Consider the following 23,159-nt stretch of genomic DNA (forward strand, 5'->3'; position numbering starts at 1 on the left):
GAGGCTGAGGCGGGTGGATCACAAGAGGTCAGGAGATCAAGACCATCCTGGCCAACATGGTGAAACCCCGCCCCTACTAAAATACAAAATATTAGCTGGGCATGGTGGCGCACACCTGTAGTCCCAGCTAACCTGGAGGCAGAGGCAGGGGAATCGCTTGAACCTGGGAGGTGGAGGTGGCAGTGAGCCCAGATGGTGCCACTGCATTCTAGTCTGGCGACAGAGCCAGACTCCATCTCAAAAAAAAAAGAATGACGTTACTTTTTCAGAACAGCCAATGCCAAAAGAACTTTCCATATCTGAGCGGAGAAGTATGTGGTTGGGTAACAAAAACCTGCAGTTACACAGAACAAAAACAACATGAGCCACTATACTCTCCCCGTTCTAGCCCTTCCTCATAGAGGCTACTAAGAAACACAAACACTCTATATATATTTTATTTAAAAGTTTCACATATTTTAGTATTTTTTAAATGTTATATTATTTTGATTTTTCCATATTTATTAAATCTGGTGCTTTTCATCTGAAACAGACAAAGCAGTGTTTCAGATGAGAACTATTACCTGATCTGATGATGCCTTCTTCAGCTCCATTCTCTAGCCACTGAGATTCACTGTCCAACAAGCGGTTTTTTGATTCACTAAGTGGTTTGATAGGAAAAGGCTGATTTGAGCCACTACTGAAAAGAAAAGCAAAAAACTTAGTAAATAGCTTAATGCTAAACTATGGATATTTAATAAATTAATAAGCAGCAAATTAGTATTCCTTCTCCTAAATATGTGAGGGCAACTCATGAGATCTTAGTACTCTGAAAAAACTATCTTCAAAATAAAAATATGCGCACAACCCCCTCATTAAATGGCTCTCTGAACCCAAGAATCTGTATTCCAACATTGCCAATGAAAACAATTAGTCAAAATTTAAAAAGTTTCAGAGGCCAGTTTAAAGTGTTCTTAACATGTTAATCAGGAGCTATAGGTAGTACAAGGACAGGTGAGGATCTACGTCTGTGGCCAGTACAAAACAATTACCTGTCATTTCCCAAGTTTTCTGCTTTCTACCTCTGCAGTTTAGATCTAAGGGGAAAAAATGATTCAGTGATTTAGCGTAGACTTATTTTTCTAGCTAAAAGATCCAGGGAGGAAGGGAATGAAGGAAGGGAATGAAGGAAGGAAAGGAAGAAGAAAAGGGAACTAATACTTGTTGGGTCCCTATTATGGGGCAGACATGATGCTAGGCACTTTATACACATTATCTCGATCCTCAAAATAACCTTTGGCGGTAGGTGTCATAATCCTAATTTTATAGAGGTGGAAACTGAGGCTCATAGTTTAAGTGCAGTGGCCAGAACTATAACAAATGTTAGAGCTCAAAGGTCTAAGGCTTTAAGCTACAGGTTCTAAAACTTAGGTCCTTTCACTATTAATATGCTAGCTTAGAACTTACCATTCCTGGCTGGGCACGGTAGCTCATGCCTATAATCCCAGCCCTTTGGGAGGTGGATGCAGGTGGATCACAAGGTCAGGAGTTTGAGACCAGCCTGACCAACATAGTGAAGCCCCATCTCTATTAAAAATAAAAAAAATTAGCCAGGCCTGGTGGTGGGCGCTTGTAGTCCCAGCTACTCAGGAGGCTGAGGCAGAACAATCACTTGAACCTGGGAGGCAGAGGTTGCAGTGAGCTAAGCGCACCACTGCACTTCAGCCTGGGTGACAGTGCAAAATCCGTCTCAAAAAACAAACAAACAAAAAACCAAAAACCTTACCATTCCTCTTCCCCTACAACTTATTTCTGTAATGAATAAATTCTGATTGTTTCACTTAGAAATATCTCTAGTTTCTTTAAAATTTTGTTTAAAATGAACTATTACACTGAATTTATAAAAGTTTACTTGCCATGCAAATATGGAAAAATTTCCAAGATGAACTAATGAAAAAAAAATTTGTATTTTTGAAACCCCATTATGTTGATAGTGTATTAAAATTCATTTATCAAAATAAAATGATGATTAGTATATTTACTAATTTATTTGAAAAAATATAACTGACATAAACCAATATAATAAAATCTTGAAAGGTCTTAGTTGCTTCCTAGCTTGCCCAGACATTTCCGGTTTTATGTGATTATCCTGGTTTAACTATTAATAAACAAGCATTCTGTTTCCTAGTCTTAAGTGTTCTGGTTTAGATAATACAAAATTATGGTTATTAGCACATATACCTTTATTAACCCTCAGTTAAAAAAATGTAAATTTCTCTTTTCCTATCTATGCTGGCTTACTAAATCACTACTGTATTTACTCATACGATGTACATACAACATATGTATACAGTTTGCTTTATGATGAATATGGAAAAGCATAAAGACAAGAAGCACACCTTCTGGCATACTCATTCTGGTTTGTAACAAAAGCTTGTTCTGGATCCATCCCCACAAGGCGAGTTGGAAAACTGCAACCATCACCCAAGCTGCATAATGAAAAATAGTAGTAATAATTTAAACAATGTTAAGTTAAATCAAAATAGTCAAATTTAACACTCATTTTTCAGAGACATGACATAAATTATCATAACTTGTCATATCAGGGAGTAATTCCTAAGATTTCTAATTTAGGGGTTATTACCTTGATACGGTTTGGCTGTGCCCGTATCCATATCTCATCTTGAATTGTAGCTCCCATAATTCCCATATGTCAAGGGAGGGGAGTGGGAGGTAACTGAATTATAGGGGGTGAGTTTTTCCTGTGCTGTGCTTGTGATAATGCATAAGCCTCATGAGATCTGATGGTTTTATAAAGCAGAGTTCCACTGGCACATACTCTCTTGTCTGCCACCATGTAAAATGTGACTTTGCTTCTCCTTGCCTTCCACTATGATTGTGAGGCCACCCCAGCCATGTGTGAGTCTTTCCTTTATAAATTACTGAGTCTCGGGTATGTCTTTATTAGCAGTGTGAGAACACACTAATATCTCCATTGCAGACATAAGCCCTTTTCTTTTATAATTTATATACATTTAGAAACAATGTCTTCTGTACCTATTAAGATTATGATGCCTAGTATAGCACCCCAACCACAGGTATTCAAGTATTTAGGTAACTGATCTGTTTATCATAATCACTTATGACATCATTCAGGCTCAAATTGAAATTCATGATGTAAGTTCCACATATTTATTTATCCAACAATATTCATTAAACAAATATTTAGTGAATGCCTATGATGTTCTAGGTACTATTTTAAGCACTACAGATAGTGAACAAAAGAGAAGAAAATCTCTGCCTTCAAGAAGTTTAGGCCTAATAAGAGTATACTTATGCCTTATTTTCATATTATCTAAACACATCAAAATTGTATACTATAGGGACTTTTACTTCTAGCCAAGATGGCATAACTGGTAAACTGTACACAGTCAGAAACTGAACAGTACAAAATAATTGTTTTCAAAATAGGCAGTAGAGAACTGTGGTCTTAGAAAAAAAGAAAAACAAAACTAAGTGAGTCCTAGCTTTCTGCCAGGACCTTGGCACTGTCGGGGGCAGGAAACCAAGCAGAACAAGGTAGTTTCACTGAATTGAGATGACAGAGGTGGGAGTTTTGAGGCCGAGGTGGGCTGGGGGCAGTGACTCACGCCTGTAATCCCAGCACTTTGGGAGGCTGAGGTGAGCAGATCACTTGAGGTAAGGAGTTCAAAACCACCCTGGCCAACATGGTGAAATACTGTATCTATCGAAAACGTAAAAGTTAGCTGGGTGTGGTGGTGTGTGCTGTAATCCTAGCTATTAGGGGGACTGAGGAATGAGAATCACTTGAACCTGGGAGGCAGAGGTTGCAGTGAGCTGAGATCGCACCACTGCACTCCAGCCTGGGCATTCAGCCTGTCTCACTTTGAGACAGAGTGAGACTTTGTCTCAAACAAAAAAAAAAAAAAAAAAAAAAAAAAAAAGAGCGAGAGAAGCTGAGGTATCAAATCTATAGGACAGAGTTGAGAGAGAGAAAGAGCAAGATATGCAGAGAAATGGCTACAGAAATCTGCAGAGTGGTGTACTTGAGTCTTTTGATAAATACTAAGCTGCACGCACAAATCCAGGAAAAGAAAACAATAATGAATGATGAATAATTCACAGAGCTTTCATAGCACTGGCAAGCATTCAAATTTGACCAGCTTAAGTGGAGCAAAACTGAACATGCGGATTTGGTAGAGACTTTACCTTTATTGGAGCACTAAGCTAGCTGTAGAGAAAATACTACTCTGGACTCAACGTAATAAAGCTTAACACAAGCCTCAGGCCAAGAGCGGTAGTAATGTCTGTAATCCCAGCCCTTCAGCAGGCCAATCTAGATAGGCAGCAATGTAGCATTCAAAGTGTCCACCACCCAATTAAAAATTACTAGACGTGAAAAGTAGCACAGATGTGATCTATAGCTAAGAGGAAAAAAAAGGTCAATACAAAAAAGTCAGACAATTAGCAATTTCAGTGAAAATTAGCAAACAAAACTTTAAAATGATTATAAACATACCTGTGAATTAAAAGGAAAAATAGATATAGTGAAAAGAGAAATATAAGATATATACATGAAAAAAAAAACCACTGAACTTCTAGAGCTGAAAATTACAGCATCTGGGCCAGGCATGATGGTTCATGCCTGTAATACTAGCACTTTGGGAGGACAAGGTGGGTGGATTGCTTGAGGCCAGGAGTTTCAGACCAGCCTGGTTAACTTGGTGAAACCCTGTTTCTCCTAAAAATAACAAAAATCAGGCAGGTGTGGTGCCACACACCTGTAATCTCGGCTTCTTTGCAGAGTGAGGCACGAGAATTGCTTGAACCCAGGAGGCATCGGTTGCAGTGAACCGAGATTGTGCCACTGCACTCCAGCCTGGGTGACAGAGCAAGACTCTGTCTCCAAATAAGTAAGTAAATAAATTTTTTTTTTTTTAAATCTTAAGTGAAAGATTCATTGGAGGAGCTTACCAGCAGACTACACATTATAGAAGAAGAGATCAGGGAACCTGTGGACATTATCAGCAGAAACTAACCAAAATGAAGCAAAGAGAGAAAAGAAGATGGCAGAGAAGGACAAAATAGCAATGACCTGTGGGTCACTATCAAGCAATTTACATATGTATACCTGAGAGTACCGGAAAAGGTGGTCAGGGAAGAGGTGGAAAGAAGGAAGTAGGCAGAAAAACAAAATTAAAGACATAATTGATTGAAATTATTCAAATATTATGAAAACTATAAACTCACAGATCCAAGGTGCCTAATGAACCCCAGGTAGGATAAACACCAAGGGACCTCATCAAACTGCTTAAAATCAATGGTAAGGATAAAATCTTAAAAGTAGCTATAGGAGGGAAAAGGATAATTTACAAACAATGAAATAAGAGTCAAGCTGACTTTTTATCAGAAACAATGCAGACCAGAAGATAATGGAACATCTTTAAAGGAAGGAAAACAAGCAAAAAACAACAACAAACTCTTATCAACTTAGAATTTGCTGTTTACAGAAAATAACTTCAAAACAAGTAATTTGTGTTCCAACCAATGGGAGGGAAAAAACCTTGAATACATTAGACAATGGATAAAGTATACAAAAGAGACTGATGAACTTGAAGACAAAAGCAAAACAATCTATACAAAATGAAACAAAGAAAAAAGACAACAAAAAATGAACAATGCATCAGTGAGCTGTGAAAGGACTCTGAGTGACTGATAACACATGTAATTGGAGTCCCTAGGGGGAGGGAGATGACAGAAGAAATAATGGTTAACATTTTCCAAATCTGATGAAAGCTCTAAAACCAGAGATTCAAGAAGCTCAACTAATCCCAAGCACAAGAAACAAGAAAACTAGACTGAGATATATCATAATCACATTGCATGAAGTCGTAATAGTCTTAAAAGTAGCCATAGGAAAAAAATTATATATAGACTAACAAAAATAAGAGTTACCACAAATTTCTCATTCAAAAAATGCCAACCAGAAGCATAACATTTAGCAACATCTAAAATTTTTTGTTGTGTTTTGTTTTTGAGACAGAGTCTTCCTCTGTCGCCCAGGCTGGATTGCAGTGGTACCATCTCAGCTCACTGCAACATCTGCCTTCCAGGTTCAAGCGATTCTTGTGCCTCAGCCTCCCAAGTAACTGGGACTACAGGTGTGCGCCACCGCACCCAGCTAATTTTTGTATTTTTAGTAGAGACTGGGTTTCACCATGTTGTCCAGGCTGGTCTTGAACTTCTGACCCTAAATGATTCACCAGCCTCGGCCTCCCAAAGCGCTGGGAGTACAGGCTGAGATTATCCACTGTGCCTGGCCAACATCTAGAATTTTATACCAAGCAAAAATGTCTTTAAAAAATGAAGGCAAATAAGTCATTTTCAGACTAAATAAAAGGTAATTCAGTTAATTGAGGGAAAAAACTCATAACTCTTACAAATATGTCACTCAATCTTCATTTTTGACTTCTTTATGATGACTTTGGTACATAGCTGGCCTAAAATGGATGGAAATTAGAAAGAAATGGAAACTATAACATCTCAAGCATACATTCTCATTTACATTTGGGATAAAATTGCAATATGTGGTTGGTCTTTGATTTAGGACACATCAGAATACATAATTCACTTCTGTGATAGGATCTTTGAAGTTGTGGGTGATAACTATAAATTTTTATAATTTTTTTTTACTTCAAACAACTAATTTTCATTTTGAGGGAAAAATCTTTTTCTTTTATTTTCCAGTCAAATATATATTTAAATTCTCCTTAACCTTATCTAATTAAAAAATGAAAAATAAAGTATATTATGTTTGAAAAAGACATTTTGAGTTTTCATTCTCAAAGCCTGTAAGACTATCAATATGTATTATAGTCTCTAAATCTGAAGACATTTAACCAGAAAAACAGAGCACCACAGATTCCATAATCTCTGAGACCCACATTTTATAAATTACCTTGAAAATATTGGAAGTAGCCAATATTTCTTTTCATCACCAAAGACTTGTCTCCAATTTTTACTGTATCCAAGAGAGAAACCATTTCCATCAGGTCCATATGAAAATGTGGGTGCGCGGAATGATTCTGTTAAATATACATATATATATAAGCTAATTAATCTATTTAAAAATCACAGGAGGGATGGAAAGCACCAATTTTCTTGCTTATATCTTTGACTTAAAAACTATAAATATAATTTAAAATAAATAATATATTGGTAGCAATTAAAAGATAAACTTCTGAAACTTCTTTTCGGAAAAAATAGCACATTTAATATTTCATCAACCTTATAAAATAACATGTCAAAATAATTATCTAATATTACTGAAAATCTAGTATTGTGTGCTATCTCTTACTTGGTTTTATTTCTAAAACATATCCTAACTCCTGAAACTTCACTCATTATTTATGAATCTCCTACTATGTTCCTGATAGCACAGTACCAGGTATTTGCGATCCAGAGATAAATTAGATAAAATTCCTACCAAAGAACCTAGAGTCTAGCAAAATTGCAGTGTAATAAGTGATAACATAGTCCTGATGTACTGGGGAGCACAGAGGTGAAGAGAGGAAGATAATTTTGTCTGGATGGCGACATATGTGTGCCTTGGGGGTACTTGCAGGGAAGGGTGAGCAAGCTCAGGGTGACTAGACCATTATTTCAAGCTTGGTTATTAAGTGATGTAGACTGAGGTCTGGAGAAAGATACAGGCTTCACAAAAAATTTTTTTTAAATTTAAAAATGGAATACACTTTAGTGTGTTTTATAAGATACGGATAAGAAGCCAGGGCATTGAGAGGGATTGCTGACATAAAAAGTAAAATAAAAACTGAAGAAAAGGATCCCAGAGAAGATGGAAAGGAGTCTAGAAAAATTGTGAAGATTACCCTTGAATACCAGAAAAGGCATCTTTCTTCCTCAGATGTTAGAGGCAGATGAGAATGATGGATGTGAAAGAAGAAATGTTTGTATGAGGCTATAAACATGTGAAGATGAGAGTTACTTGTAATTTCTTCTAATTTTTCTATTAGTGACTCATAAAATGGATAAGGAGAGTGGGAGAATTATGAAAATCTGGAATAATCGTCTTGGGTAATAGTTGAGGGACCTGACCAGAAACATGTGACATTACTGTCAAACAGAGCTAAGGTCCTCAATGAGGCCTAACGTCTTAAATCTGTAGCTATAGCAAACCTTATGAAGTAAGACATCCTTCAACAGCTTTCAGCAGCCCCACTGCATATGGGATAAAGAGGATGGCTGGATAACCAGAGCCATGAATTAGCAAAGGTTCTAGAATGGACATGGGTGAGAAATAAAACCAGAAAGGAAAGAAAAACTTGGGAGAAAACTGTTGGAGAATGGAGGACTCAAGAAGCACATCAGAATACAGCAAATAGTCAGCGAATAACATATTCAGGTTTAAAATTTCATTTTCAGAGGCTCTTCAGTTCTAAGGGATTAAAAAGCTCAACGTGTGGCTGTGGAAATGAGTGGCCACCAGAATCAAAGGGACTAGCTTGCCTAATTGGGATAGTGGCATTAGCTTAAATGTAGGAACTCACCAAATGTGGGTAAATGATCTCAAGGTGGGTTGGTGGCAATTATGAAAACGACAGAAGTGATACAGCAGAATAAGACACCCTTCAGAGGATCCAAAAACAAACATCTCAATGTAGCTGTGGAGAACTAGCTAAAGACGAGGGCTGTGGGAGATGAAGCTGTAAAAAGGTGGTGTGCTAAGCAATGTTTTTCAAAGTGTGGGTTAAAACAGTTTGATAGGCCACATAATCAATTGAATGACTTGCAACCAGCATTTCAAGAAACTAGAAAAGAAAATAACAGAATACAGTGCACATAGCAGAGATTAATGAGGTTTTGCGAAACTTTTGCTTATTTTATTTATATAATTTTATAAATATTTGTGCACGTTCTAAGTTACGATGTAAAATGCTGCATTTCTTACTGTGGCCACTGGCAAAAAAAAGAAGTTTGAAAAAGATTGCTGAAGAGAACAGCAGGTTCCCTGGAAGTGCCAATCTCTCACATACTTACAGGGGCTGGGCAGGAAACAAAGGCACGACTGGCAAGACCAGTGGCAAATGACAGTGTCCATGCCCTATCTAAATCCATGCCCTATCTAGGGCAGTCCACCACTGCTTAGTTCCATTTCACTGATGCCAAGTGGGAAAATGTGCCTTCTACTACTAGATTTATCGGTTTTGAAATGAAGAAATCTGGTTTTCTTTGTGAAATCTGTCACACAGATTTTATTAGTTGGGGAGAACTTAAGGGCTGGACTTTGCCTGTAGGCTGCCTTTCTGTCATTTTCAATTAAAGGTAAAGAGATGGCAGAATATTCTATAAAGAGGACAAAAATAGTTAATAGAGATAAGAAATTTTGTTTACATGGGAAAGGGATGAAAGCATGATGGAACTGGAGGAGAGTTCAACAGTGGAGAAGGACAGAGAAATCCTCACACAGGAAGCCCACCATAACTTAAAACACCGCTCAGTAACACATTAAAATGATCCAATACTAAAGCATCTACATGTCTTCCCCCAAATCCCTTAGTCTTTCTGTAATTAAAACTGTTTTCCCCCAACCGTAGAGAGCCAGAGTAGCCCACCCAATCTAGGCGGATCAGCAGCAACAGTGCTCTCAACTTTGGCTGAATTCCAAGAGAAGTGAAACCATAATAGGGGAATGGGTATGTCTCCGAGAAGAGCAGTCGGACCTAGCGAAAGATAATCAGCTTTCACTGACCTTGCTGCAAGATAGTTGTTAGCTGAGGTATGTTAACTGAAGTATGAGAATTATAACCACAGGCTGTTCTGGGTAACTGCACCCTCCCTCTGCTATATACTTTGTGAACACATAAAATAAAGTACTTTGAGGCAGGACGGGGCTGGCAGACCCAACTTACCTGGCAGATATATGGCTGTAGATTGTAAGTGAATTTTAACTTTTTTACAAAACATTACCATAAAAATCCTTATTTTGTGTCTTGGTATGTTAGCAGATATATAAATATTTCAATTATAACACAGCAGTGCTTCTTACATGCCAATAGTTCAGTGAGCAACGCCACCATTGTTGTTTAGGGAATGTTTGTCCAATTACTTGAAAACATTACTCTTCCCCCTATATTTTCATTTTTTTAAATGAGTAAACTAAAAAATAAATGCTAATACTAGTGACACAATACATAAATTTCACTGACAACTGACACAAAGATGGATATAATGAAGCATGTCAAAAGCACTATTCCTTAGCCTCAGTCACAGAACATATGCCAGTTAAATGTGTTAAACTGTGGGGAAAAAAGTAAAGAATATATATGGGCTGGGCAAAGTGACTGACATCTGAAATCCCAGCATTTTAGGAGGTGGAAGTGGGAGGATCACTGGATCCTGGAAGTTTGAGACCAGCCTGGGTAACATAGCAAGACCCTGTCTCTGTGAGAAATAAATAAATTAGCTGGGTCTGGTAGCACACCTGTAGACCCAGCTACTTGGGAGGCTGAGGTGGGAACACTGCTTAAGTCCGGGAGGTCAAGGCTGCAGTGAGCTGTGATGGCACTACTACACTCTAGCTTGGGCAACAGAGTGAGACTCTATATCAAAACAAAGGAAAATATATATATATATATATATATATATGCACATGAAATACATTATGTTTTAGCTAAAAGATAAGCTGTAATTGAGAATTTAAAGGTTTTTTTATTTGATAGCAAACTTCCTAAAGCATGTATATCTACTGTCTATCTCTCATAGGTTAATGTTTTTTTTTTTTTTTTTGAGATTAGGGTCTCACTCTCAGTGCCCAGGCTGGAGTGCAATGGTGCAATTTTGGCTCACTGCAGCTAGTTTTTTTTTGTATTTTTATTAGAGACAGGGTTTCACCATGTTGCCCAGGCTGGTCTTGAACTCCTGGACTCAAGCAATCCACCCACCTTCGCCTCCCAAAGTGCTGGGATTACAGGCATGAGCCACTGTGCCCAGCCTCTCATAGATTAATTTTTGAAATGACACTATATAAATGTAGAAACAGTTTTTCTTTATTAAAATTTGTAAAATAGTTCTCGACTTTGATATATAACACACTACTGAAAATATGTTAAAAAGTCAATCTCATTTCCTCAATCTTCTCCAAAATAATGAACCTTTATTATAAAACCATTGTCCCCATCCAGTCACAATTAATTTTACTACAGAATTCTTTTATTATTGTTATTTTTTAGAGGCTGGGTCTCCTTATGTTGTCTAGGCTGTCCTCCAGGGCTCAGGCAATTCTCCTCCCTCAGTCTCCTAATTAGCTGGAATTATTAGGCATGTGCCACCTATTCCAAATTCAGCATTGTCTTACACTTCTCCATCATCTGAACCTTGTCCTTCTCTAGATGTCATATTCATTTATGGTCATTGTCTTAAGTAATTATAATTTATTTTAACCTACTTACCTATTGTTGTTCTATTTTTTCCAACTAGCCAGCAGTGGTAGCTGAAAAGTGAGAGGACGCTAATGAAGAACATTGCAGACACAAAGAAAAGAAAAAGGACGTGGAATTTTGCACGTGTATCTGTCAGTTCATTCTGAGGAGGAAAAAAAGAATTTTGAGGACAGTCAACCTCTAAAATTTAATTTGTAAGTTACTTCTGCCTAAAGATTGTTGAATATATCAAAAAAACTGCCATATATGAAAAATAATAAATTAATATACCCCAAAGCAACAAGTGCAAAAGCAAAGAATTGGTATTATCAATCCAACTTGCTTATCTAGGAGTTCAGGAAGAGTCATTTAAAATACTGCTCTTAATTTTTTTTTTTTTTTAATTTTAGCTTGGCATGGTGGTGTGTACCTGTAATTCCAGCTATTGGGGAGAGTGAGGCAAGAGGGTCCACTTGAGCCTAGGAGTTCCTGGCCAGCCTGGGCAATACAGTGAAACCCTGTCTCTTTAAAAAAAAAAAAAAAAAAAAAAAGATAGCAATACTTTCAGTAATAAAGTGAAAAGATGGACTCTTCTACCCAAAATATTTTCTTTTGTACTTTATGTACATATTCAAGCTTTTTCCAACAGCCAACATACATAAGCTCCCCATATCTATACTATTTGCTTATTTTAGTTAGATTTGCTGCTAACTAAAAACTAGTTGTGATGTATTTTAAACCTGTCTAATCTCTATTTTCAGAACACCACTGAAAGGTGCCCATGCCTTCAGCTGCTTAAATTCCTACACTGTTCATCTGTGTTTCTACAGAGCCTTTGTGGATAGTAATTTGGATAAATAAATTTACAAAAAGGTATTAATGAATGAAACAGCTTCTCTGGTATCCTTTCTTATGACTATATACATTTTAACAGAAGCAAACTAGAACTTAGAAGAAATCAGTATCTTTAATAAAGGAGGTCTTCAACTATTAGCTCTTAAAATAAACCACATAGGCAAAGCACTTACTCCACCAAAACACGAGGCTGTCCTGCTTTAAAAAGTATTACAGACTAAAAGAAGGTTATTAGTATTAGGTTATGTTATTTTGACACTGATCTTTTTCTCTTTTTCTCCAGAGTAACCAACATACATTAAACGTATCAAGTGAGTCTTCTATCTGGTCATCTTGTGAAGCAAATTTTTATTAAACATATTCACTATAAATGTCACAAAAGAGATCAGGAGAATGTCATGGTAATGATGTATTTTACCTTTGGACAACTCTCTGTAGATTTCCTGCGGCAAAGCTTGTGCAAATAGAGACAATATATTAAGAAACCAATTTTTATACAAAATTATCCTAGTTTTATAAATCCTATTGAAGGAATACTAAAGAGTTGCTTTCTAATGGCCATCTACCACATTTTCTCGAGAAATACAAAAGAGAAAATAGACAAGAACATGTAGCTCCTCAAGCACATTTCTTTCTTTCTTTTTTTTTTTTTTTTTAAATGATACAAGGTATTGGCTGGATGCAGTGGCTCACGCCTGTAATCCCAGCACTTTGGGAGGCTGAGGTGGGCGGATCACCTGAGGTTGGGAATTCAGACCAGCCTGGCCAACATGGTGAAACCCTGTCTCTACTAAGAATACAAAAACTAGCCGGGTGTGCTGGCGCACGCCTGTAATCCCAGCAACTTGGGAGGATGAGGCAGGAGAATCGCTTAACCCATGAGGTAGAGGTTGCAGTGAGCCATGACTGCACCACTGCACTCCAGTCTGGGCAACACAGTGAGCCTCAAAAAAAAAAAAAAAAAAAAAAGATACAAGGTCTCATTAGGGCACCAGAGCTAGGACTAGTCTTGAACTCCTGGCCTTAAGTAATCCTCCTGCCTTGGCATCCTAAAGGGCTGGCACTATAGGCGTGAGCCACCTGCACCCAGCCTTCAGACACATTTCCAGTCAGCTTTTAAAGCGAAGATTGGTGTCTGGGGAAGAATAAAATAAAATGTTTTTAGCCAATATTGAAAACAAACTTCTGACTAGCAGTTTCCAAAAACTAGATCTGATGACTTCTTACCACCTTCACTGCTTCGACTTTATTCCAGCCAGGATGCTGCAACAGCCTCTACCATGTGAGCCTGTATGTTGGCACTTGCCCTCTCCCATCTAGTCTCAGCTCAGCAATCAGAGTGAGCCTTGCACAAGTCAAGTCATGTCCCTACCTGGCTGCTAGTAAAAGCCACAGTCCTTCCGATACTCTCTAAGTCCCTCTGTCATTTTGGCCCCTCTTGGTCCATTCCTTTCAGTCTCCTTTCTGCTCATTCTGCCCCAGCCACAGGAGTCTCCTTGTGTTACTAAAGCATGGCAGGGACATGTACCATGTTCTCTGTGCCTGAATGCTCTTCTCTCAGATACCCATTAATTCCCTTCAAGTTTTTGCTCAAATCCTACCTTCTAAATGAGGTCTAGCTGACTGTGCCATTGAAAACTGCCACCTGCCCTACCATGCCACCGCCCGATACTTAAATCCCTTACCCTGATCATTACTACTTGTCCCCTTCCTTCTCAAAAGCAAGCTCTACAAAGACAGAACTCTGCCTGTTTTTTCAGTGATCTACTACAAGTCTCTAGAGGTACTACCTGCCATATAGTAGGTACTAAATACATATTTCTTGAATGAATGAAGAAAAAGGTAAATTTATGTTTACTAATCTTTTTTATTACTCAGAATTAACTCAAAAAAGTTGAAAATTCTTTAATAAATCATTACATACAAAAATTGCTGAATTTTCTGATAGATAAATGTGAAATTAAGTAATTTAAATTTCATCTATCTGGCACTGAATACTTCTGTTTAAATAAGGGTCCCTGAGTATGGTTAGTATGTTGTAAACTGAGCAAAGGTGCCCAGCTAAGGGGGAAATTAGAAGACAAAATTCATGAGGCTCACACCATATAGGCAGGGGTGTTCTAATATGTACAAAGTCATTGTAAGTGGTACCATCCTCTGGTTTTAAATACCCAAACTTTAAACATCTAATCATGTTTAAATCTTTCTAAAATGTAATAGGTATCTCCTCGAAATATAATTGTGCTTGACGATTCAGGGCTTTAATTATATTCCTCCTAACTATGACTATGAGTAGCAAGTTATAGTGGCAAAGTACCTGATGTTGGAATAGCCAGATTTTAGTTTAAATTTTGGTTTCCTATGTTATTAAGTATGTGACTTTAGGTAGCTGCATAATTTCTCCAATTGGTTTCCAACTCTGAAAACTGAAATAATAATGAATGACCCTTTCAATATCCTTCCTTCCTTCCTCCCTCCCTCGCTCTTCTCCCCCTCCCTTCCTCCCTCCCTTCCTTCCTTCCTTCCTTCTCTCCCTCCCTCTTCATCTCTCCATCTTTCTCTCTCTCTTTCTCTTTGACAGAGTCTTGCTCTGTCGCCAGGCTGGAGTGCAGTACTGCAATCTTGGCTTACTGCAACCTCCGCCTCCTAGGTTCCAGCGATTCAACTGTCTCAGCCTCCCGAGCAGCTGGGACTACAGGTGTCTGCCACCACACCCGGCTAATTTTTGTATTTTTAGTAGAGATGGGGTTTCACCATGTTCTGGCCAGGATGGTCTTGATCTCCTGACCTCATGATGCACCTGCCTCAGCCTCCCAAAGTGCTGGGATTACAGGCGTGAACCAGCGCACCTGGCCCTATTTTCTATATTACTGATGGTCTGGCATCTGGGGCCTCACTAATTAGAGAGAAACTGCCCCTTCCGGGGCTAGCCAGTTCTTAAGAGCGAGCAAACCACTCACCCAGGAGCACATCTTTCATACGCAAACTAAACAATCCAGATCCTACATTGAGAACCATCTCTTCTATCTGGCTTTTATACTTCAGAAGGCAGCAGTCCTCTGCCTTCATCATCCCAGGACCAGGTACGAGACAACTAGAGGTAGCCCCGATACCTGAGTCCTCTGCAATTCCTTGAGCCAGCCAATCAGAAATCTACTTACTCTGCCTTCCCTATAGGAACCACAATAAAGGCTTGGGCTCCCACCTGGTGCTTCCTATCCTGCGGCCCCTTCCTCTTGGCACTGTGAGTAACAAACTATCTTCTCAGTGGCAACTGTCTCCTGATCTGCTGGCCTCACCATACCTGAATAATAACAAAACCTCTATTTTAAAACACCTTCACAAGGTTTTTAGGAAGAGTAGATGTAAAAGTACTTTTTAACCACAATAATCCCTCTTCCAAAATCAGAGATTTAAAGGTAAAAATGAAAACAACAAAAGCGCCAGACGAAAAAATAGGACAATATCTGTATAAATTTATATGGAATAGGCAACAGACAGGTATCACATATAAAAAGAACTGCTTAAAAAATGTAAAACTTTGATGTGACAAAAACAAAACAAAACAGGATTGTAAGACATAAACAGAAAATGAGGGCCAGACGTGGTGGCTCATACCTATTATCCCAGTACTTTGGGAGGCTGAGGTGGATGGATCACCTGAGGTCAAGAGTTCAAGACCGGCCTGGCCAATATGGCGAAACCCCATCTCTACTAAAAATACAAAAATTAGCCAGGCATGGTGGTACATGTCTGTAGTCCCAGCTACTCAGGAGGCTGAGGCAGGAAAATCTCTTGAACCCAGGAGGAGGAGGTTGCAGTGAGCCGAGACTGGGCCACGGCACTCCAGCCTGGGTAACAGAGTAAGACTCCATCTCAAAATAATAACAACAACAACAAACCCTAGAAAATGTAAAAAAAAACATTTGCAACCTATCACAGAAAAAGGATTAGTATCTTTAGGAGTGTCTCACATATTCTGGATAGGAGTCCTTTGTGAGATATATATATTGTAAATATCTTCTCCCAGTCAGTAGCTTGCCTTTTCACTCTAAAAGTCACCTTTTTATAAAAAGTTCTTTATTTTAATGAAGCCCAATTTATTGATCTTTTCTTTTATAGTTAGTGATTGCTAAGTTCAACGTAAGAAATTCTCATTTGGGCCAGGTGTGGTGGCTTATGCCTGTAATCCTAGCACTTGGAGAGGCCAAGGCAGGCGATCACCTGAGGTCAGGAGTTTGAGACTAGCCTGGCCAACATGGTGAAACCCCATCTCTACTAAAAATACAAAAAAAATTAGCCAGGCATAGTGGCGCACACCTATAGTCCCAGCTACTTGAGAAGCTGAGGCAGGATAATCACCTGAACCCAGGAGGCAGAGGTTGCAGTGAGCTGAGGTGAGTGTGCCATTGTACTCCACCCTGGGTGACAAGAACGGAACTCCCTCTTAAAAAAAAAAAAAAAAGAAAGAAATCCTCATCTAACTCAAGGTCAAGAATAAAGATTAGTGGCTGGGCGGGGTGGCTCACGCCTGTAGTCCCAGCACTTTGGGAGGTGGACGGATCACCTGAGGTTGGGAGTTCGAGACCAGCCTGACAAACATGGAGAAACCCTGTCTCTACAAAAAAAAAAAAAAAAAAAAGAAAAAAGAAATAAAGAAAGAAAGGGAGAGAACAAAGACAGAAAATGAGGAGATGAAGGGTCTAAACCATGTCTGTGATATTAGGAATAGAAATGATTTGAGGCACAGAGTCGGAAAAAACAAACTAAAAAACATCTGACTGCTTTCCATGTATTTACGCTATTTATTTTAATCTTTACATCAATCCTATAAGTTATTTCTTCACTTTTAAAAATGAAAGAACAAAGAGTCTAAAGTTTAAGTATCTTCATTCTGGCTATTAATTCAGCAAATATTTACTGAACACCTACTGTGTGCTGGCCAATATTCTGGGTGATTGAGAAACATAAACAAGACAAATGAACATTCTTGCTTTCATGGAGCTTAGATTCTGGCAAATAAATACATACATGGCATTTACATACAAACAAGGCTTTCTTTTTTTCTTTTTTTGAGACAGTCTTGCCCTGTTGCCAGGCTGGAGTGCAGTGGCGCCATCTCTGCAACCTCCGCCTCCCAGGATGAAGCAATTCTCCTGCCTCAGTCTCCCAAGTAGCTGGGACCACAGGCATGAGCTACCGTGCCTGGCTAATTTTTTGTATTTTTTTAGTAGAGTCGGGGTTTCACTGTGTTAGCCAGGATGGTCTCAATCGCCCGACCTTGTGATCCGCCTGCCTCAGTCTCCCAAAGTGTTGGGATTACAGGTGTGAGCCACCACACCCGGCCACAAAGTTCATTTCTTTTTTCCTAGTATACCACGCTGATTCTATACTTTAGTTTCATAAGGAAGTAACAATAATTTCAAGAGGCTATTAGTTCTTCTAGCCTGGAAACTGACAGATTTGTACAGATTTTGTTCCTAGTCAATCAGATAAACACAGAAAGAACAGTGAAAAGAAAATGAGGGTGGTTTCCGACGTGCTGATTTTTATGGTGTCTTCCTCATGTTTGCTGGTTCAATAAATAGCAACTGGAAACAGGGGATTGGACTCAGGCCATGTGAGAGCTAGGGCTAGGAACAGCAATTGTGAATGCCACAGGAGTACACGCGATAACCCAGAAACACGCTAGAGAGAACCAACAGTGAGACGGCCCAGGATTTAATCTATATTTAAAGGGCTAAAGGGGAAAGAGAAAGGAATGAATATTATCTTGAAACTTAAAGAGAGAGTTTAAATGAAGGAGAAAGTTTTTATTTACTTTGAAATTATTTCTTGGCTGGGCATGGTGGCTCACGCTCGTAATCCCAGCACTTGGAGGCTGAGGTGGGTGAATCACTTAAGTCAGGAATTGGAGACTGGCTCGGCCAACCATGGTGAAACCCGGCCTCTACTGAAAATACAAAAATTAGCTGGACATTGTGGTGGGCACCTGTAATCCCAGCTACTCAGGGAGGCTGAGGCAGGAGACTCACTTGAACCTGGGAGGCAAAGGTTACAGTAAGATGAGATCACACCAGTACACTCCAGCCTGGTGACTGAGACTCCATCCAAAAAAATAAAATTAAATTAAATAATTTCTAGATTTTATTAAAATGGTACATGCACAGAGAAAATTAAACTAATGCTAAAAAGCTATTAATGAAAAATAGCAGTTCTCCCACTTCCAAGAGGCAGTTACTTTCAATGTTTTTGGTAGTTTTCCCCCAAAAATATGTACTTCCGTACTAGAAAAATTTTACAGCTACATTTATCTGTTTTGAATGCATTACTATTTGTCCATGTTATACAAAATTCGAAGGATAACTGTAAAAAGCATGTGTCCCTTTAAGTGCCCTTCCCAAGGGCAACCACCACTAGGAATTTTTTACTGCATTCTTCCAGATAAGACATATACAAATATAAACACATGTTATTTTGCTGTGCAGCATACTATATGCATTCTTCTGTGCCTTGTTTTATTCACATTAATAATAGATCTCAAAGATCACTTCACATCATTTGTTATAAAGAGCTTCCTTATTCTTTCTTAAGCTGCATTGCATTCTTTTGTATAGATATATCATTGGTTAAGAAGACCTCAGCTGATAAGACATTTTATTGTTTTCATTCATTTGCCATTTTAAGAAATGTTGTAAAATCTATAAAGACAGGAAGCAGTTTAGTGGCTACCTGAGGCTGAGGCAACCACTGACTGCTTCCTGTCTTTATAGATTATATTACCATAAAATTGCAATAAGTCTCACTGACTCAAAGAAAAGCAATTTACTTCTCTAAAATTGTCTTTGTGAGAATGTGGGTGAAAATAATTTGGATCACTAAAAGAGGCTCACTATATCCTGTTTAATATACATTTATTTACAAATAAACATGTATATGAAGGTAAATTGTAGCCTATCTGTCCTCTGATCCATTATAAATTCTAACTTGTTAACTTAAAGTATATCTACTTGTCATAAAAAATGAAGTAATTTGTTAGGAAGATAGCATCTGAAAGTCTTAAATACATGTTTCAAGATACAAAAAAAGACTTACCGTCCAAAATTTTATAAAGTACTCTAAAACCGTTGCAGCCATGAAAAGGCAATATAATAGAGAATACAATAAAAATAGCAGGAAGAATTTGTAATTAGAAAATCCAACACAGTTATTCACCCTGGAAAAATAAAGAAAGCTACATTGTAAAAGTAAGAAAAATCACAAATTCACAGAAATAGAAAGTAGGATGGGGGTTGCCAGGGGCTGATGTGGTGAGGGGATGGAGAGCTCTTTAATGCAATACAATTTCAGTTTTGCAGGATGAAAAAGTTCTGGAGATCAACTGCACAACAATGTAAACATACTTAACACTACTGAACTGTACCCTAAGAAATGGTTAAAATGGTAAATCTTATGAGAGTCTCGCTCTGTTGCCCAGGCTGGAGTGCAGTGGTGGGATCTCAGCTCACTGCAATCTCTGCCTCCCAGGTTCAAGCGATTCTCCTGTCTCAGCCTCCTGAGTAGCTGGGACTACAGGTACCCACCACACCACTTGGCTGATTTTTGTATTTTTAGTAGAGATGGGGTTTCACCATGTTGCCCAGGTGGCTTTTAAAATAATTGAAACGTAATAATTTAAAAAGACAAATTGGACTGGTACAGTGGTTCATCCCTGTAATCCTAGTACTTTGGGAGGCCAAGGCATGTGGATTGCTCGAGTCCAGGAGTTCAAGACCAGCTGGGCAACATGGCGAAATTCTGTCTCTATTAAAAATACAAAAATTAGCCAGGCATAGTAGTGCATGCCTGCATTCCTAGCTACTTGAGACTGAGGTGAGAAAATCACCTGAGCCCAGAATATCGAGGATGCAGTGAGCCAAGATCATGCCACTGTACTCCAGTCTGGGCAACCAGAGACCCTGTTTCCAAATTAAACAAATCAAAGAAACACAAAAAAAGACAAATGAGAAAACTTAATCATTATTACCTAGAAATGGGTCATTTGGGAAGTTGAGAGTGGTGTCTTAACCGTGAATGTGTGTATTTAATAAATTCTATAAGGAATGTGGAATTTTAATATTAATTCTTAATACAGTGTTATTTGGATTAATGTCAGCAGGCATTTTTAAAGGAAACCATTTAATATAAATGTGTACATACAAATATATGCATATACATAAAGAGCTTAATCTTAATATCTATGAGTAAACTGGACTTCAAAATTTAGGAATACTGAAGTTACTCTAAATTCTCTTTCCCACCCTCTTATGCAATTTCTTCTATTTTTTAATACATACCAAGGACAATGATGATCCATCTTAAGAACACATCTAGGAAACAAACAAGCGTAAGAAAATCCATGCAGAAAAATTCTTCTAATTCTAACTTCTCATAATTTTCTTTTATTTGACTTAAAATTTTCCCTTTACAACTATATCTTAAAAGAATCAACCCAGAAACTAGGTTAGTGATAATTTCTAATACTTCCACACAATGTTCATAGGTAAAAAGTCATAATTTTTGCACCGGGAATTCAGCTGAACACATTCAGCTGCCTTAGACCACGTCAAATGATACTTTAATATTTAGATCTGGGCTGGGCACGGTGGCTCATGCTATAGTCCCAGCACTTTGGGAGGCCAAGGTGGTAGAATCATTTGAAGTCAGGAGTTTGAGACTAGCCTGGCTGATATAGTGAGACCCTGTCCTGAAAAACAGAATTCCTATCGGGTGCACAGTACTTGGTATATGACAGGTCCAGCTAACAAATTAGCTCAAGGAGATAAAATGCAATACAGATGGCCCCTGTTATTTTAAACATATGCAAGTCATAAAAACAAAAGTTTAGAAGGAAATAGGCCAAAATATTAACACTGATGGGCTTGGAGATGTTTTTTTCCACATACTCTATAAAATTTTATCCCATGCATAAGCACTATTATATTCTGTAATAAGAGAAAAAAAAAAAATCAAACCCCAAATTTGCCTCCCTACTAGAATATGTGTTTTTTTTTTGTTTTTTTTTTTGAGATGAAGTCTAGCTCTGTCACCCAGGCTAGAGTGCTGTGGCACGATCTCAGCTCACTGCAACCTCTGTTTCCTGGGTTCAAGCAATTCTTCTGCCTGTGCATCATCACACTCAACTGAATTTTTTTTTTTTTTTTTTGGTATTATTAGTGGAGATGGGGTTTCACCATACTGAGCACGCAGGTCTTGAACTCCAGCCTCTCAAAGTGCTGGGATGACAGGGGTGAGCCACCTCACCCGGCTATGTGTTTTATATATATATGAAGTTAGATCACAGATTATCTCAAATAACATAATACAATGAGTAATCTAATACTCAGAAAGTTAAGTTGTGTTACTAAAAGTCAAGGATTAGCTGGATTCCCAAACTAGTGATCTTTCCTTCAACATACTATCTCCTTACATGTGCTCAAAGATCAAATTTTTTCAAATTTTTCTGGGAAGTCACCGATGGTAATTGAAAACAATAATGAAATTGCCATGGTGGGTTTTCTTAGGTTTTAATATTAACATCAATAATAAAAATAAAACTGTCATCATGGCCTTTTTAATCCAAGAAATAAAGTTATCTTTCTCAAGGGGTTTATTAATACTTGTTCATCAATATTAAGCACAAGGAAGGCAGCATAAAGCTCAAGAAAGTTCTATTAACTGGTATAGGAACTGTTATCAAAGATAACTTGTGAGTATATTCCAGCTTTTATCAATATTTTTGTTTGCCCTGTATGCACAGCAAATAATGGGAGAGGATGAAGTGTTCTTGTCAAGTGTAAAGCGTATAAAATGTTCCTTCCCCTTGTACTCTCCCATGACTAATTTCCATGACTAAATATTAAGCATACACGTGAGTAACACTTACGAGTCACATGCTGAGCAGTGATGCGCCCGATCAGGTTTAATCAGCTGACATTTTTCACAATATCTGATAGCTGTGTGAAAGAAGTAAAAGGAAGATGTTGAACGATGTACAAAGTTAACAAATTTGATATTAAAACTTGCTTTTTTCTTGAGACGGAGTTTCTCTCGTTACCCAGGCTGGAGTGAAATGGCGCAATCTTGGTTCACCGCAACCACCACTTCCTGGGTTCAAGTGATTCTCTTGCCTCGGCCTCCTGAGTAACTGGAATTACAGGCATGTGCCACCACACATGGCTAATTTTGTATTTTTAATAGAGATGGGGTTTCTTCATGTTGGTCAGGCTGGTCTCCAATTCCCGACCTCCGGTGATCCATCTGCCTTGGCCATACAAAGTGCTGGGATTACAGGTGTGAGCCACTGCGCCCAGCCAAAACTTTTTTTTTGTTTGTTTGTTTGTTTTTTTAAATAAACAACTTCTGGGTAATTGACAACTAATAATTTTAAAACAATACCAAAATGTATTACACTAGAGAGCTTCTCAAATCAAAATGTCAAGAGATAAAAGAGAACATCAGAATATGATTTGTCCAGCAATTTTTAGATGAAAAGTAGATGCAAGGCAAATAAATGACTTGTAAAAGGTCAAACACCAGGGTGAGGAGTAGAATTAGACCAGAACTCAAGATTTAATAAGTCCCAAGTCCAGTGTTTTTTTTAAATTATGCCACAATGCCTATGGTATTTCAAAATTTAGACTTTAAGGCATCCTGTGGGATTCTGTTTTTGAAATTCTGAAATAGCTTTATTAAAAAAAAAAAAACACAGGAGGCTGAGGCAGGAGAATTGCCTGAACCCAGGAGGCGGAGGTTGCAGTGAGCCGAGATCGCGCCATTGCACTCCAGCCTGGGTAACAAGAGCGAAACTCCGTCTCAAAAAAAAAA

General features: G+C 38.2%; 1 protein-coding gene across 9 annotated transcripts in view; it reads right to left on the bottom strand.

The window, feature by feature from the left end:
- Positions 1-23,159, bottom strand: part of ZDHHC20 (zinc finger DHHC-type palmitoyltransferase 20) — a 75,549-nt gene that overhangs the window by 7,223 nt on the left and 45,167 nt on the right. For 2 of the 9 annotated variants that reach the window (XM_012441625.3, XM_021677365.2), the window contains exons 5-12: positions 22,219-22,288; positions 20,630-20,662; positions 19,389-19,509; positions 12,712-12,747; positions 11,469-11,601; positions 6,959-7,085; positions 2,379-2,468; positions 564-679 (exon numbers count right to left, since the gene is read on the bottom strand). In XM_012441625.3, the coding sequence (XP_012297048.2) occupies positions 564-679; positions 2,379-2,468; positions 6,959-7,085; positions 11,469-11,601; positions 12,712-12,747; positions 19,389-19,509; positions 20,630-20,662; positions 22,219-22,288 (726 nt within the window). Of the gene's footprint in view, positions 1-563; positions 680-1,031; positions 1,077-2,378; positions 2,469-6,958; positions 7,086-11,468; positions 11,602-12,711; positions 12,748-19,388; positions 19,510-20,629; positions 20,663-22,218; positions 22,289-23,159 lie in introns of those variants that run through there. The other 7 variants (XM_012441658.3, XM_012441650.3, XM_012441641.3 and 4 more) reach the window with 5 other exon arrangements.

This window comes from Aotus nancymaae, unplaced genomic scaffold, assembly GCF_030222135.1.
Source record: "Aotus nancymaae isolate 86718 unplaced genomic scaffold, 86718_ANA_hifiasm-v0.15.2.pri h1tg000009l, whole genome shotgun sequence".
In the NCBI taxonomy this organism is placed as follows: Eukaryota; Metazoa; Chordata; class Mammalia; order Primates; family Aotidae; genus Aotus; species Aotus nancymaae.